The sequence below is a fragment of the Staurois parvus genome, unplaced genomic scaffold, assembly GCF_062004578.1.
Source record: "Staurois parvus isolate SC_StPar_1 unplaced genomic scaffold, SC_StPar_1.0 ptg000014l, whole genome shotgun sequence".
Lineage (NCBI taxonomy): Eukaryota > Metazoa > Chordata > Amphibia > Anura > Ranidae > Staurois > Staurois parvus.
This window is the reverse complement of record NW_028317810.1, coordinates 9,057,706-9,072,391: the sequence shown is the minus strand read 5'-3', so window position 1 is coordinate 9,072,391 and position 14,686 is coordinate 9,057,706. Positions and strand designations below refer to the sequence as shown.

General features: G+C 40.3%; 1 protein-coding gene across 2 annotated transcripts in view; it reads left to right on the top strand.

Annotated features, from left to right (window-relative positions):
• KSR2 (kinase suppressor of ras 2) overlaps nucleotides 1-14,686 on the top strand; it is a 645,462-nt gene that overhangs the window by 453,829 nt on the left and 176,947 nt on the right. For both annotated transcript variants that reach the window (XM_089677203.1, XM_089677211.1), the window contains exons 11-12: nucleotides 4,856-4,939; nucleotides 7,065-7,131. In XM_089677203.1, the coding sequence (XP_089533329.1) occupies nucleotides 4,856-4,939; nucleotides 7,065-7,131 (151 nt within the window). The remainder of the gene's footprint in view (nucleotides 1-4,855; nucleotides 4,940-7,064; nucleotides 7,132-14,686) is intronic.

Here is a 14,686-nt window from a genome sequence, read left to right as displayed (position 1 = left end):
AGTCGTAACGGTACAGTAGTTGGGCCAGCTTACGGCTCTGCCTAGAAGGGGGCCGAAGCATGGTGGTTTGGGAATGATCCAAAATCTGATCTAATGCTAAATTAGAGTCACCGGCCAAAATAACATCACCTTCAAATTCCTTAGCCATAAAGCTCAATAAGGACTGAAAAAAATTCTACCTGGTTGGTATTCGGAGTGTAGTAGATTAGAAAAGTGAGTAAGTGTCCCCCCAAGTGGCCTTTCACCAGAAGATACCGCCCCTCCCTGTCCCATATAATTTTAGATTCAGTAAAGGACAAACGTCGAGACAAACAAAGGGCAACCCTCCTTTTCTTTTCCGTAGAGTTAGCAAAATAACAGACAGGATAATCCTTATGAACATATCGTGGGTAGAATGAAGGGGGAAAATGTGTCTTCTGCAAAGCAACTATGTCCGCCCCAAAAGAGCGGTATGAGTTAAAGGCCTTTATACTTTTAGAGGGGGAATTGAGCCCCTGAACGTTGTGAGAAAGCAGACGAATAGCTCTGCTAGTTGACTGTAGGGAAGACATAATCAAAAATCAGTGAACCATACAAAATAGGAACCATCTGCTCTGGGAACATGAAAATGGTCCGAGGAGTCCATATATGTTGCCAGCCGACCCTGGGGAGGAGAGGGGGAAAAAAAAGGGGGGGGAGGGAAAAAGAGTGAGAAAGAAGAAGAGACATTCGGAGTATAAAAATCCTCATGTCAAATGAACCAATGATGGTACACACAACAGTATAATAAAGACAAATCAAACAGTGTACCAGTAGTAACAGAGCTATAGCCCTGTAGTGTAATCTACCCAGAGATAATAACTCGGGGAAGAGTCTTCCAAACGAGGAGGGCGTATAGACATGCCCCGACACCAACAATAACAGTAACCCATCAATAATATATCAAAACTTAGTACAGATAAAACAACCGAACCCTCCGTTACCGCAATCAACAGACAGATGTGGGGTAACCCCAAGGATCCCTCCCCACCCCTCCCCCCGCCAATCCTCCCACAATAATGGAGCAGCGGCGGCCAATGCTCCCAAGGAGCCATGGAGAAGCCACCACTAATCAGGAATCACAGAAAAAACAAAATAGAAGATGCAAATTCAAGAAGTCTTCTCAAGCGAATTCCGTGACCCCCTCTGCTTAGAAGTAGGAGTAGTTCACAATGGTGAAAGCGGAGGAGGTCGAGAAGCCGATCGTGCTGAAGAATGAGATGTAGGACTACGGGAGATAATACCCAATTGAAGTAACAAGTCCTCGCCATCTTGGAATGTAGAGAACCCATAGGGGATTCCATTAAATGTGAATTGTAGGCGAAAGGGGTAAGCCCAGCGATACCGGATTTCCCTCTGCACTAAGTGGGAAAGCAGCGGCTTAAGAGAGCGCCGTTTCTGGATGGTGGTTGAAGAGACATCCACAAAGATTTGAATCTTATGTCCCGCAAACTCCAGGTCTGGAGTCTCCCTACCATACTTCATTACCGCTTCCTTGACCTGAAAAAAGTGAGGCTTTACGATGACATCCCTAGAAGGCCCACCTTGTCTAGAGTGGATCAATGCTCTATGAATTCGATCGATCTCAGTGTGAAGACCATGAACATCGGGCAATGCAGACCGCATGAGGGTTTGTGCGCAGCTAGTGAGATCTTTAACCGACTCAGGGAGTCCTCGAATGCGGAAATTGTGGCGCCTAGCCCGATTTTCCAAATCATCAATTTTTGAGTAAGCTTCCTCCAGGCGATCCTTCAAGTCGGTAATCATGTTGGAATTTTGGGATACACTATGGACTGTCGCATCCACCTTAGACTCAGTACTGTCCAGACGATGGCCCAATTTCTGAAAATCCTGTTTTAGGTCAGCTGCCAATTTTGAAAAAGCTCTATCCAGTTCGCGTTGTAGTAAATCAGCGAACCGAGCTATTAAGGTTGCATCACCGGAGTATTGTGGCGGATCAGGAGGAATTGCTGGCGACTGAGCAGGGCTGTCATCTACAGGTTCTGGGCCGCTGTTCTGGCTGGAGAAGATGGCCGCTATCTCACTACTCAGTGGAGAGGAGGCAGGGGAATCATGGCCTAAGGAGCCGGCCGAAGCCTGGGACTCAGGTAGTGCAGGGCTGGAAGGTGACTGGGGGGGCTGCAGAGATTCACTCACCCCAGCCAGCGAAGCTGCCGTGGTCCGATCCTGGCCAGTGAGGGATGAAGAGCCCGATTTCCCCCTCTGGGGGAGAGGTGCTGCCTTATATGTAGCAGAGGAGGTAGCAGGGGCCGCAGGCGCTGAGCTGGGCGCCATCTTAGATCCTCCCTTCCCCGCAGGGATTGTTAATTGAGAGCCTCCACGGCTCTTTCCCACCGCCCTTCCAGGCATGATGAGGGTGCCTCAGGGTCCGGTAAGGTCCGGGGGAAGTCTCGGCAGCTGCACTGCTACGGTGCCCGTGTATTGGCTATTATTGTTGCCAGGGGTGTGCGGAGCTATCGCCAGGACATGAGAGCCCACCGGCCGCGCATGCGCACTACTCAATATTCCAGTAGTTTAATTGACTTGATGCTATAATCTGATTAAAAAGTGTTCCTTTTATTTTTTTGAGCAGTGTGGTATATCTTTCCATTTTTCATAATTTGGGTACAATGATCCTTTCTCTGACTGCAGCCTCTTCTCAGTAGGACAATAATTTGCTTAAATAAAGAATACACCATTATTTTATTTCTTTTGAGACACTTGGATGATACTAGACCAACGGGGAGAATTTTAAGAAACATTTTCTCTGCAGTTTAATTTTATCCAAGTGACCTACAAGAGATAAACTAACAATCTAACCCATAATCTGAATAGTAATACTGCTGTGTGTCCTGTGGAGGATGCATCTTCTAGAAATATATTAGTTTTAGTATAAAATATTGGCTTGGGTTGAGCAAATGTGTTTGTATTTTATCATTTTATATGGTTTATCATTTTGCTGCTGGGATAAAGCTTCCATCTGCTGCAATGTTTATTTTTTGGCTCAAAAGCTTTTCAGTGCGTTTTCTGATTTAAATTATTATAAAAACGTGATCATAAGCTAAGTCTATTTAAGTGTATCCTTCTATAAGAAAACTGAAAACCTAGTTTTCGTATGCAAACAAGAAAATATGTAGAATGAGGATTTATCTTTTCTTAACTTCTATTCTAAAGACATAAAAACCGTTCTATTGATATATAGTAAATGATTACATTTGTAACCAAATTCAGTATGTCGCTGCTGACAGATCATACTGTTGTAGCACCCCCTCTCACAAATGGTGCATAGGTTTTTCCACATAATGCAAAATCTACATACAAAGGGTCCTCTCTTCAGTTATTCTTCAGATTGCTCTGTTGTAGAGGAAATCTGTAGAACTGGTGTTCTTGTAACTAGTATTATAAAATATTAGTGCGTGTGCATATGTGTCAGGTAAAGGAGGGAGTAGATCTCTCAGTTTTTCTGCAGTGGGGAATGATAATTGCTAAGGAGATCTTGATCTACTGATTACTGAACAATGACACGATGAATAACAGCAGGACATTGCCGAGAAATCATAGGCTACCAAGTTACTACTTGGATAGGGGGCTGCTGAGAGATATAAAATTGTTTTCTATACACTTGGAGGATGAACTAGTCCACAGTGTATGCAGCTATAAAGGTCAGTAAGCTCCTCTTTTAAAGTTTATTTATTGCTTTATATGAATGTAAAATATCTTAATGTATGTAACCTGACCGCAGTGCTACTTTAAACTCATATTGTATAATGTAAAGGTGAACAGTAAGCTAACGTCCTAATTAGTACCAATACACCCTCTTTATCTGTTGGCATAGGCATGACTTTTTTTTAAAGAATAAAGTTTATGGATTTTTCAAGCTTAAATACACACACAAGAAATAAAGGAAAAGGTTGCGTGAGGGTGAAAGGCTTGTGGAGATTACAGCAAATATCTACTGTATCAAAGGCCAACAAGTGCAAAATACAAATTGCACACAATTATTAAATGACACAGGGTAAGTGTCAAGAATTCACAAGTGGTTCATGTGATCACAATAGGTGATAGGGATGGAAAGCCAATTGTCTCTTCTACTAGGGATAAATAGGGGATTAAACAACATGCATAGAGGAACAGAGGTGAAAGAAGGGAATGGGAGATTGCCCGGTCAGGGGTTGGCTCAATAGCGCCAATGCTGTTGCAGTGAAAATGATATGCAAATCTTAGGAAAGACTAAAGATGTGAAGAGGTAGATATGTCAATACAAATGCTCCATATTTTCATTAAGTTCTAGTGCTGATTATGTAGGTTAGCTGTTAATTCTTCTATCCACATAATGTTCATCAACCCATTCCCAAATATCTAGGATTGATGTGGATTTCTAGTGCCTAGTGATCAAGGCCCGACCTGTGGATAGGAAAAAATGAAGGAGTCCATTCCTAGTAACTAAAACTTACCATGGGATGATAGAAAACATAAAAGCATGATTTCACCTTGCAATTGAAATGTGACTGTAGGACTGGTCAGCTCTATAACTGGATTGACAAATATGGGCACACAAAAACTTTTTTTACAACCAGATTGTGTTTACAAGCTTTGCTTTCCTACAATTTGTCTTCTGGCAAATGCTGAAGTTAGCAGAACTGTTTGTCTCGTAACTGCTAAATATAGTGCTAATTTGCCAGGTGATTTGAAAGTTTAATCTGTATATTTTTCTTCTGTTTTACATGCAAAGCTACATTTTAAAGATACTGAGAACAAACTTTATATTCACATGTTTTGAGGTGCTAGAGCAGGATATGCTTTATGATTAATATCTCCGTTTTATATTTTCTTAAAGGGTCCAACAGTACGTCTCATCCGTGTCCCTCTTTGCTGCAAGGTTCTCATTATTACAAGTATAAACAGCAGTTCATATTTCCAGGTAGAGTTACTATTCAATAAGCTTTGGGTGATCATCTTTAAAACATATAACTTAATATTCTGGAAGCTTTGTTGTGGCAGGTGATATTGTTAACTTATGAGCTACAGGTCAGCCAAGCATCAAGACCCATCACGTCACTCTGTGTACTTTCATCACTGTGATGCTCTTGATCAATATTTGAATGGTATGCTTTGAATGTGTCATGTACAGTTACATCCCATGCTTCTGCTTTGGAACTCCTGGATTTACGTTTGATATCTTCTGTGTATTTTGCAATCAAGCTTGCAAAGGTACAACACCGGATATATTATATATCATGTCTTTTCAAATCAGCTGCATGTGTGTTTTATTATTTGTTTAGTGGCATGATATCAAAGACACACATGGACAGAAATCTATAGTCATTAACTACTTGCCCTCCTGAGGATTTACCCCCCTTCCTTACCAGGCCATTTTTTGCGTTATGGCGCTGTGTTACTTTAACTGACAATTGCACAGTCATGCAGCGCTGCACCCAAATGAAATTTATGTGCTTTTTTTCCCACTAATTTTAAATTTAATTTTAGTGCATTTTAAAAGACGAACAATTTTGAGAAAAAAAACAATATTTTTGACTTTTTGCTAATAACAGCTTCCCGACCACCCTATAGCAGATATACTGCTACAGGATGGCACGGGTGCGCAAAATCACGCATATATAAGCGATTTTGCATTTCCGGGTAACTGTATATGCTGAAAATGATGAAGTCATATATTATGAATAATTGAAAAAAAATCTGTGTAACCTTAAAGTATGCTTTTCCAAAATATTGGGCTTTAGTGTTCATATCTAAACTCATTAAGTAACGTATTTTGGATGCTTAAACCTACCAGCTATGCTCTTTTTGTTTTAGTTTGTGTTTAGAGAGCCGTACTCCTAACTACAAATGTATATTCTGCTCATAAAAGAAGAGTTGAGTGGCAATGCTTCTTCCATGCTACCAACATCATCTGCTGTAGCTGCCTGAAAAGTCAGGCAATTTGTGGAAAGGTGCAGCGTGGTGCGGGCAGTAAATACACAGAGTCTGGATGCAGTAAAACTTGGAACTTGTATTAAACATAATACATACGTTACAAACACCAGGTGCTGCTAGGGAAATAACTCACAGTTCATTGCAGTCAGATGTCGCAGAGGAAAGGTGCCAACAGCGTCTGTTTTAGAGGGTGAATTATGGCCTGGCCAGTCTGGTCCGGTCCCAAATTGGAAACTCCTTTCAAGGATAGCGAGCCCCTAACCTGTCCCTACTTATCAGGAACCTTTCCCTACCAATAATTACTTTCCCTAACAATTGGGATCTCTCTTCCTACATCCCTACACTAGCCACACACAAGAAGCGTGCCAAATCCTGGGGACAGGGACTTAAATAGACCCTGTTGACCCAAGATGACCACCGGGGGTCACGTGACCGCTGCATAGCCAACTGGAACACTGCTCCATTGACTCAGGAAGCCATAGAAAAACTTTATTTCCCTTGGGCTTACCAGACTGTGGTACCACTCGTATTGAGTGCCACCTAGAGTGGAGAAAACTAACCGCACCTGCCTACAAGGTCATCAGGCACTGTGAGGCCTAACAAGTAGAAACCTTGTCAGCACACCTCCTACAGGCTTACTGGGTAAACTAACAGACCTGGTGAAGTCTGCAGCTGCAAATGCATGTGACTGTAGTTATTTTAGTTGTAGATATTGTAGCATGTCTCAATGCACCTTTCAAACAGTACTATGGGTAGCTATATTTGGAGAAATGTGTACACACTGGGGATGAGGCTTGACATATGGGAAGTTGTGAATCCTCTTTCTAAAATCTAACCCCAGTGGTTTCTAAATATCATAAAACCTAATGATCAGCCTGACCTTTAAGAAGGTTGCAGTAGGTAATGGTGGGATTGGGCTCTCAGAGTTCAGCAGTGGGATATTCGAGAAGAGTCAACAGTTATATGTTAGCTTGTGTTCCCTTCCACAGGCAGGTGGAAAAAATTATAGATAAGTGGAGAACCTGTGTAATGCTATAATTCTTAAATGTATTAAACTCTGTTATTGTAAACTTTTTTTCATCTCTCTATTTTGTACTTTTTTTTATTTGTAGATGTTGTGCCTGAAGTCCCTCCCCGAGCACCCCAAGTAATCCTTCATCCAGTGACTTCTAATACAGGGTATGCGATCCTTTCTCCTATTTTCTGTATTCAGTTAATCAGGGTTTATACTTTACCTGAAAAAAATTGAAGACTTCTTCAGTCATAAAGACATGGATAGAGCTTCTTGGGCACTCATTATTCACCCCCTGACTGCTGTGAGAATCCATATTTGATGACTTCCTACAGATCAAGAGAAAGCCAGCACATAATGTGTGTATATGAAGCCTTTTGTTTGTTGTATGTCATAAAAGCCACCATGAATGTAAGTTTGTGGAAAAGCTAGTTGACAATCATAATGAATGTGATAAACCAAATAACCACAAATAATAGCGCAATCCTAAACCAAATCAATCAATAAATAAATAACTAAATATATCCACCACCATATATGTGCAAAAATATTCAGTGTTAAATCATATATAAGAAGTCCCCATATAGTCCATTCAGAAAAGTCCATATATCAATGATCCTCAATGAATGAAGTAATGTGATCCTCTTTCACTAATGTGATATCCAGTGCACAGAACACCCCATCAAAATGCACACTCACCATGTGCTGGTGATAAACCAGCATATTATTTTATATCCTGGTGGTACCCCAGTGCAGGCTCTCCCCGCTTCAGACCATCCTGAACTCAGCGGCTAGACTCATCCACCTCACCAACCACTCCACCTCTGCCACCCCCTCTGGCTATCCCTCCACTGGCTCCCTATTGCCCAACGCATCAAATTCAAACTACTCACTCTGACCTACAAAGCCATTCACAACACTGCCCCTAACTACCTCACCAACCTGATTCCCAGGTACCACCCTACCCGTACCCTTCGCTCTTCACAGGACCTCCTTCTATCTTGCTCCCTGGTCTCCTCCTCCTACGCACGACTGCAAGACTTCTCCAGGTCCTCCCCCATTCTCTGGAACTCACTACCCCAATCCATCAGACTGTCACCTTCCCTCCTCACCTTCAGGGGCTCCCTGGAAACCCATCTCTTCAGGGAAGCCTACCCCACCCTCACCTAACAGCCGTTCTCCTTCATTCCTCCCACCACTCCATCCCCCACAGCCACTTCCTTCTGTACCACTATCCCCTCCCTCCTAGATTGTAAGCTCGAAAGAGTAGGGCCCTCTAACCGCTCGTGTGCTGTTTGTAGTTGCTGTACTGTTTCATGTATTGTCCCCCCCTCTATTGTACAGCGCTGAGCAAACCCTTTGGCGCTATATAAACTCAATGTAATAATAATAATTTACAGTGTATTATTATTAATAGCAGCACCTAATGTTTTATACCCATTATCTTATTATGTTGGCGTGATGATGTTGGTTTAAGAAGTGTTTTGAGTGTTATACTCATAAAAACACTTTTAGGTGACTGACCTGATTGATTTAGTTTACAATCATAACTCAATTGATATTTGGCACATACACTACTAAGTACATTTTTAAGAAAACATCACATATGAGTATGAATGTCTAATATATTTTTTCAAAAGGATTAAACACTACTTATGAATTTCTTTAAAACAGAAATAAACCATGGTATTAAGGAGCATTCATACGTTTTAAATCTGCCATTTTTATTTTATTCAAATTAAGGCACTTAAAGTTTTCCAAAACTTTTTTTTTTTTGTTTTAGACAGAGTTAGATAGGTATAGAAAGCATCTTAAGAAAATTTCTTGGTCAGACAAAGACTGCAGCAAAACATTAGGAAAGTCTATAAAAAATATGTTTTGGCTTGTTTAGGTCTTTAAATATTAGTGTTCTCTAATATTTAAGACAATTTTTACATATTTTGAGAGCACACTGGGGTTGATTCAGCACCGTGGCTAATTGGTTAGCACTTCCACCTAGCAGTACTGAGGTTGTTGGTTCAAATCCCAACCATGGCACCACCTGCCTGGAGTTTTCATGTTCTCCCTGTGCCTGCGTGGGTTTTCTCCGGGTACTCACAGTTTCCTCCTACACTCCAAAGACATGCTGGTAGGTTAATTGGTTCCTGTCTAAATGGGCTCTAGTATGTATGAATGTGAGTTACGGACCTTAGATTGTACAGGTTTAGGGACTGATGTGACTGTACAGTATATTCATATGTTAAGCGCTGTGTAAATTGCTGGCACTATATAAGTACCTGTAGTAGTATAAAAACTGGAGAGTACAAAATTAAATTCAAGTGTGGTTAAGATTAACTGGCCTCAGTGTGAGTGCAACTTTAATTTCCAGTACAATTTAAATAATTGCCAGTAATGCCCCCATTGTAACAAAAATGGTTCTGGGCACTTGGACAGAATATCAAGATCAATGCACAAACTTTGGTGTAGACTTATAGATTCTTCTGTATATACAATTTAGTGTCACATTATTTCACATATGGGAAGACCAAAAATAGGACCCTTCACTTTAGCAAAACAAGACTGTAAAAATTCTAGGCAACTATTGAAGATATATTTTAATCGAGTTAGGTGTTCATTACTAATGTAATAAATCCAATAATACTTTTAATATAACTATCCAAAATCCATCCATAATTTATTTTCCAAAATCCCCTGCTTATCAAAAATCAGAATAAAGCTGGCTATACAGTGGCCAGGTCAGAAGAGACTTGCCAAATTGCAAAGTGCATGGCAGTCTTTGCTTGACAGAAGTCAATTGTTTATTGACTTTTGTTGGATCAGCTACTGTGGTCAATCGCCTGCAGAGACTGATCAGCATATTTTGACAGTGGCAGGTACAGCTGTCAGAATATGATGGCTTGGGGGGGGGGGGGGTGTTCCTCTATCCACCTCCTTTTGTGGCTGAACATAAAAAAAATATATAGCCAGCTTAAGAATCTATCTTGTTTTCGCACACTGTTATATGGAGGTGGGAGTGTTTAAGAGCTTGCAGGATGAAAGGAACACAGTGAGAGCCTCAACAGTGTGGTGGTACTCCTTTATTGTCTAGTGAGCAGACAGATTACACAAAGATGCAGATCTCCAATAGTGAATGGTGGTGTCACTCTTTTGACTATACACTCTAGAGTAGTTTGAATGAATTACAAGAATGATAATCAGAACAAATATTTTTCTCAATATAATGTAAAGATCTACAGTGGACTCCCCATCCCCCTATTTATACATTATACCTTTTCATATGTGTTCAGTGACTTGATGTGCAGGGTCCTAATTCTCAAATGATCTTTGAGAAGTGGGCAGCCCTCAGTGATGCAGAGAGCAGCCCTAATGTCATCATGCATCACTTTCTGTGTCGTTGTAATGGGGTTGGTCTGTTAAACCCTGCACCCACAGATAGTCTTCAGTCTTCCGCATGCAATTACATCTATTGGCAGAAGGGAATTGCTGGACTGCGTTACTCGCTGGAAGGGAGGGAGATTTGCTCAGAACATTCTTTTCTAATTTGCATGAAGTTGGGGTTTAATTTAGTGAGAACATTTTTGAATGGTACTAAGTTCTACTCTTAATAGTGGTTTTTTTTTTATAAATATTTATTAGTTTTCAATCCATATACAAGTCATTTCAACATATCTATTAAAATATTTATCAAAAACATATTTTCTCATTATAAAATTTATTCCTATATATGACTTTCTTTTCATACCACCCCCCCCTCCCAAACGCCCCCCCTCCTTCTCCCCGTCCCCTCCCCTCCCTCCCTCCCCTCCACGCTCTATATTCTCTCTTCTCTCATTTACTCCATATTATTCTGTTATTCCTAAATCCAATTCCAAATTCTAAGCCGACTACCCGGGACCTTATCTCTTCACCTTTTTCGCCATTTCTTTATATTCTCCCCATCCTTTCCATTTTTTATTGTATATCTCCAGCTTATCCTCGTGCGTATAATACAGTCTTTCTGTCCCAGAAATCTGGTTTACTCTACCCATCCAATCTTCCTCAGTTGGCACCTCTCTTTTCTTCCAGTACCTGGGTATCAAGCTCTTTGCTGCTGTTAAGTAATACCATATCCCTGACCTTTTATATACTTTCACTGGGAGTTCTGAGATATGGAGGAGGCATAATTCTGGGTCTAATCCTATATTGATTTTTGTAATCTTCCCTATCAAGTAAACTATCTTTCGCCAGAACACCTGTATTTCTGGACACTCCCACCACATATGATACCACGTGCCCACCTCTCCACAATCTCTCCAACACATCTCTGAAATTTCCGTATTCATCTTGTGCTCCAGGTAAGGGGTAATGTGCCATCTATTCAAACACTTATAATTTATTTCCACTTCTCTCATGCTAATATTTTCGTGAATTAATGTGAACATCTTCTTCTCCTCCTCCTCTATTTTTCTCCCCATATCTCTTTCCCATTTCTCTATGTGCATTAATTTTGTGTCTGTGTCAAGTTCCATTAATATCTTGTGTATTTTTGCCGTTCCATGTCTACCATTTCCCCGTAGCTCAAAAATTCTCTCGAATGGATTCCAGTCTTTTCTAGTTCTTATAGGTTTTGGAAGGCTTTCAAAAACGTTCTTCAGTTGGTAATATCTTAATCTATCCATCTTATTAAAGACTTCACCCTTTCTTTCCTCCATATCCTTATATGACCCAATTTCCTCTCCTACCATTATATCTCTCAATTGCGCCTCCTGTTTTATAATCCATTTCCCTGCTATGCTATCTTTACCCGGGATGAAATATTTTGTGTTCCTAAGTGGTATTAGTTGTGAATTAAAAACCCACCCCTTTTGTCTATGTAATAAATCCCATTCTTTTAAAACAATAAGAGTGTACGTGCTTGTGCTCTCCTCTAATTCTCTGTATTGTGCAGGCACCCAGATACTATTACTCAAGCTTATTCCACTCAGTGTTTTCTCAATTTTGACCCAACAATTCTCCGGATTATGAATCCAGTCGAAAATTCTTGCGATAATCCCTGCTTTGTAATATCTCCTAAAATCTGGTACCCCCAGTCCTCCTCTTTCTTTAGTTCTAGTCAACGTTTCATACCCTATTCTAGGCTTTTTATTCCTCCATATACATTTTATTATCATTTTCCTCAGTTCTTTAAAATATGCCTCTGGGAGTTTGATTGGGATCATTTGAAATTTATATAATACTTTGGGGACAATTACCATCTTTATCAAGTTTATACGACCTATCCACGATGGATTTCCATTTCCCACTCTCCTCAACTCCTCCTTAATTTCATTTAATAACATTATATAATTGGCTTTATAAAGGTTTTTATTTGAGGTTGATAGTTTTATTCCTAGATATTTTAATTCTTTGTCTCTCCAAAGGAAAGGGAATTCCTCTTGTAATCTTTCTTTTTCACTATTTTTGAGATTTGTGTTTAAGATTTCGGTCTTTGTCGGGTTAATTTTCAGATTCGACAGGTCTCCGTACTCCCTCAATGCTTTCATTAAATTTGGAAGTGATGTTCTAGGGTTTCCAACATAAAACATCAGGTCGTCCGCATAGGCCACTACCTTATGTTCTCTATCACCTATCTTTATTCCTTTTATGTCTATGTTCTTTCTAATCATGGACAGTAAGGGCTCCAGTGATAACATGTATAGCAGTGGGGACAATGGGCATCCCTGTCTTGTACCATTTGACATCTTAAAGTACTCTGATCTTCCTCCATTTACCATTATGGTTGCGGTAGGCCCTCTGTACAACTCTCCAATCCACCCTCTCATTCTATCTCCCACTCCCAACGCTTCCAGAGTGTCCATCATAAAACCCCAACTCACTCTGTCGAATGCCTTCTCAGCATCTATCGACATCAGTATCATTGGGGTTTTCCCTTTTTTGCCCTCCTGTATAAGCAACAGTGATCTCAGAGCATTATCTCTACCCTCTCTTCCCGAGACAAACCCCACCTGGTCTCCATGTACCCACTCCGGCATCAGCTCTTTCAGTCTATTTGCCAGAACCTTTGCATATATTTTAGTGTCTACATTCAGCAGCGCTATGGGACGATAATGTGAGGGATCTTTATCTTCTTTCTGTATCAATACTATATTCGCCTGTAAAGACTCTCCCCTTATCTTCATCCCATTCCCCAAGGCGTTCATATAAATCTTCATTTTGGGAATTAAAAGCTCTTTATATTTTCTATAGTATTTGGCCGTATATCCATCCGGACCTGGGCTTTTCCCTCCCGCCATGCTTTCTAATGCTAATTTTATTTCCTCTGGGGTTATTTCTGCCTCAAGAGAGTTCAGTTGTGTTTCTCTTAATTTCGGTAGGCCTGCCTCCTCTAGGTATGTCTTTCTTTTCTCTCTATTTACTATTTCCGTTTTCCTAAACGTATCCTGAGGTATGATATTATACAACTCATTATAATACTCTTTAAATATTCTAGCAATATCCTTGGTTGAGTGTACAAATTCCCCCTTGGGGTTTCTTATTTTCTCAATATAATTTCTATTTTTCTTCTTTCTTAAGGTTCTCATTAAATACTTTCCCGGCCTATCTCCCCATCTGTACCTTTCACTTGTTATTTTATTAAAGACTCTTCTTTTTTCCTCCTCCATTACATTGTCTAATTCTTCTTTCTTCTTTATTAACCTCTGCATTATCTCCTTAGTTCTTTCCCTTTTATGCACCTGTTCAAGATCATATATTTCATTTAATAATCTATTTATCTTTTCTCTCCTTTCTTTTTTCTTTTTTGCCCCCATTGCAATAAGTAGACCTCTGATGTAAGCTTTATGTGCTTCCCACACCGTTGCAACCGACACATCCTCTGTTTCATTCTCATCAAAAAACCATTCAATTTCTCTCTCAATTCTTTGACCAATCTCTTCCTCCATGAGAAGTGCCTCATTCAACCGCCATACATAACCTTCTTTCCCTTCTCTACCCCATCTTAACTTCATAGCAACTGGGGCATGATCCGACAGGGTGCTTCCTTCAATTTTTACTTCCACCACCCACTCTATCACTCGATGTTCTACTAATATGTAATCTAGTCTAGAATAAGTCTCATGAGCGTGCGAAAAGAAAGTATAATCTCTCTCCTTCATATTCCTAATTCTCCAGATGTCCACCAACTGACACTCATGCATCAATTTCTTTAACATTCTCAAGGATTTGCTTTCCTCCCTCCTCACAGAGGAAGTGGTATCTATCCGTGGGTCCATACAGATGTTCAAGTCTCCCGCTACTATCCTACACCCACTTTTAAAATCCATCAATCTCTTCAGCACTTCTCTCATAAACCTCTCTGGTCTCTTATTTGGACTGTATATATTTGCTATTGTACACTCAATTCCCTGTAGTTTACCTCTCAAAAATAAAAACCTCCCCTCCGGATCCGTTAGTCTCTTCTCCACCTCGAACCTTATATTTTTTGCAAAGCCTATAGCAACTCCTTTTGCTCTTTTAGTTGGTGAATCCGCATAGAAACATGTTGGAAAATGTCTAGTCTTCAGTCTAACCTTCGACTCTATCCCTAGATGTGTTTCCTGCAAAAATACCACTGAGGATTTTCTATGTTGAAGTTCTTTAAATAACCTGAATCTCTTTCCTGGGCAGCTTAACCCTTTTACATTATAGGTTATATATTGGATTTCTTCCATCTTACTCTTTTCCTACCGTCTCCCTCCTCCTCCT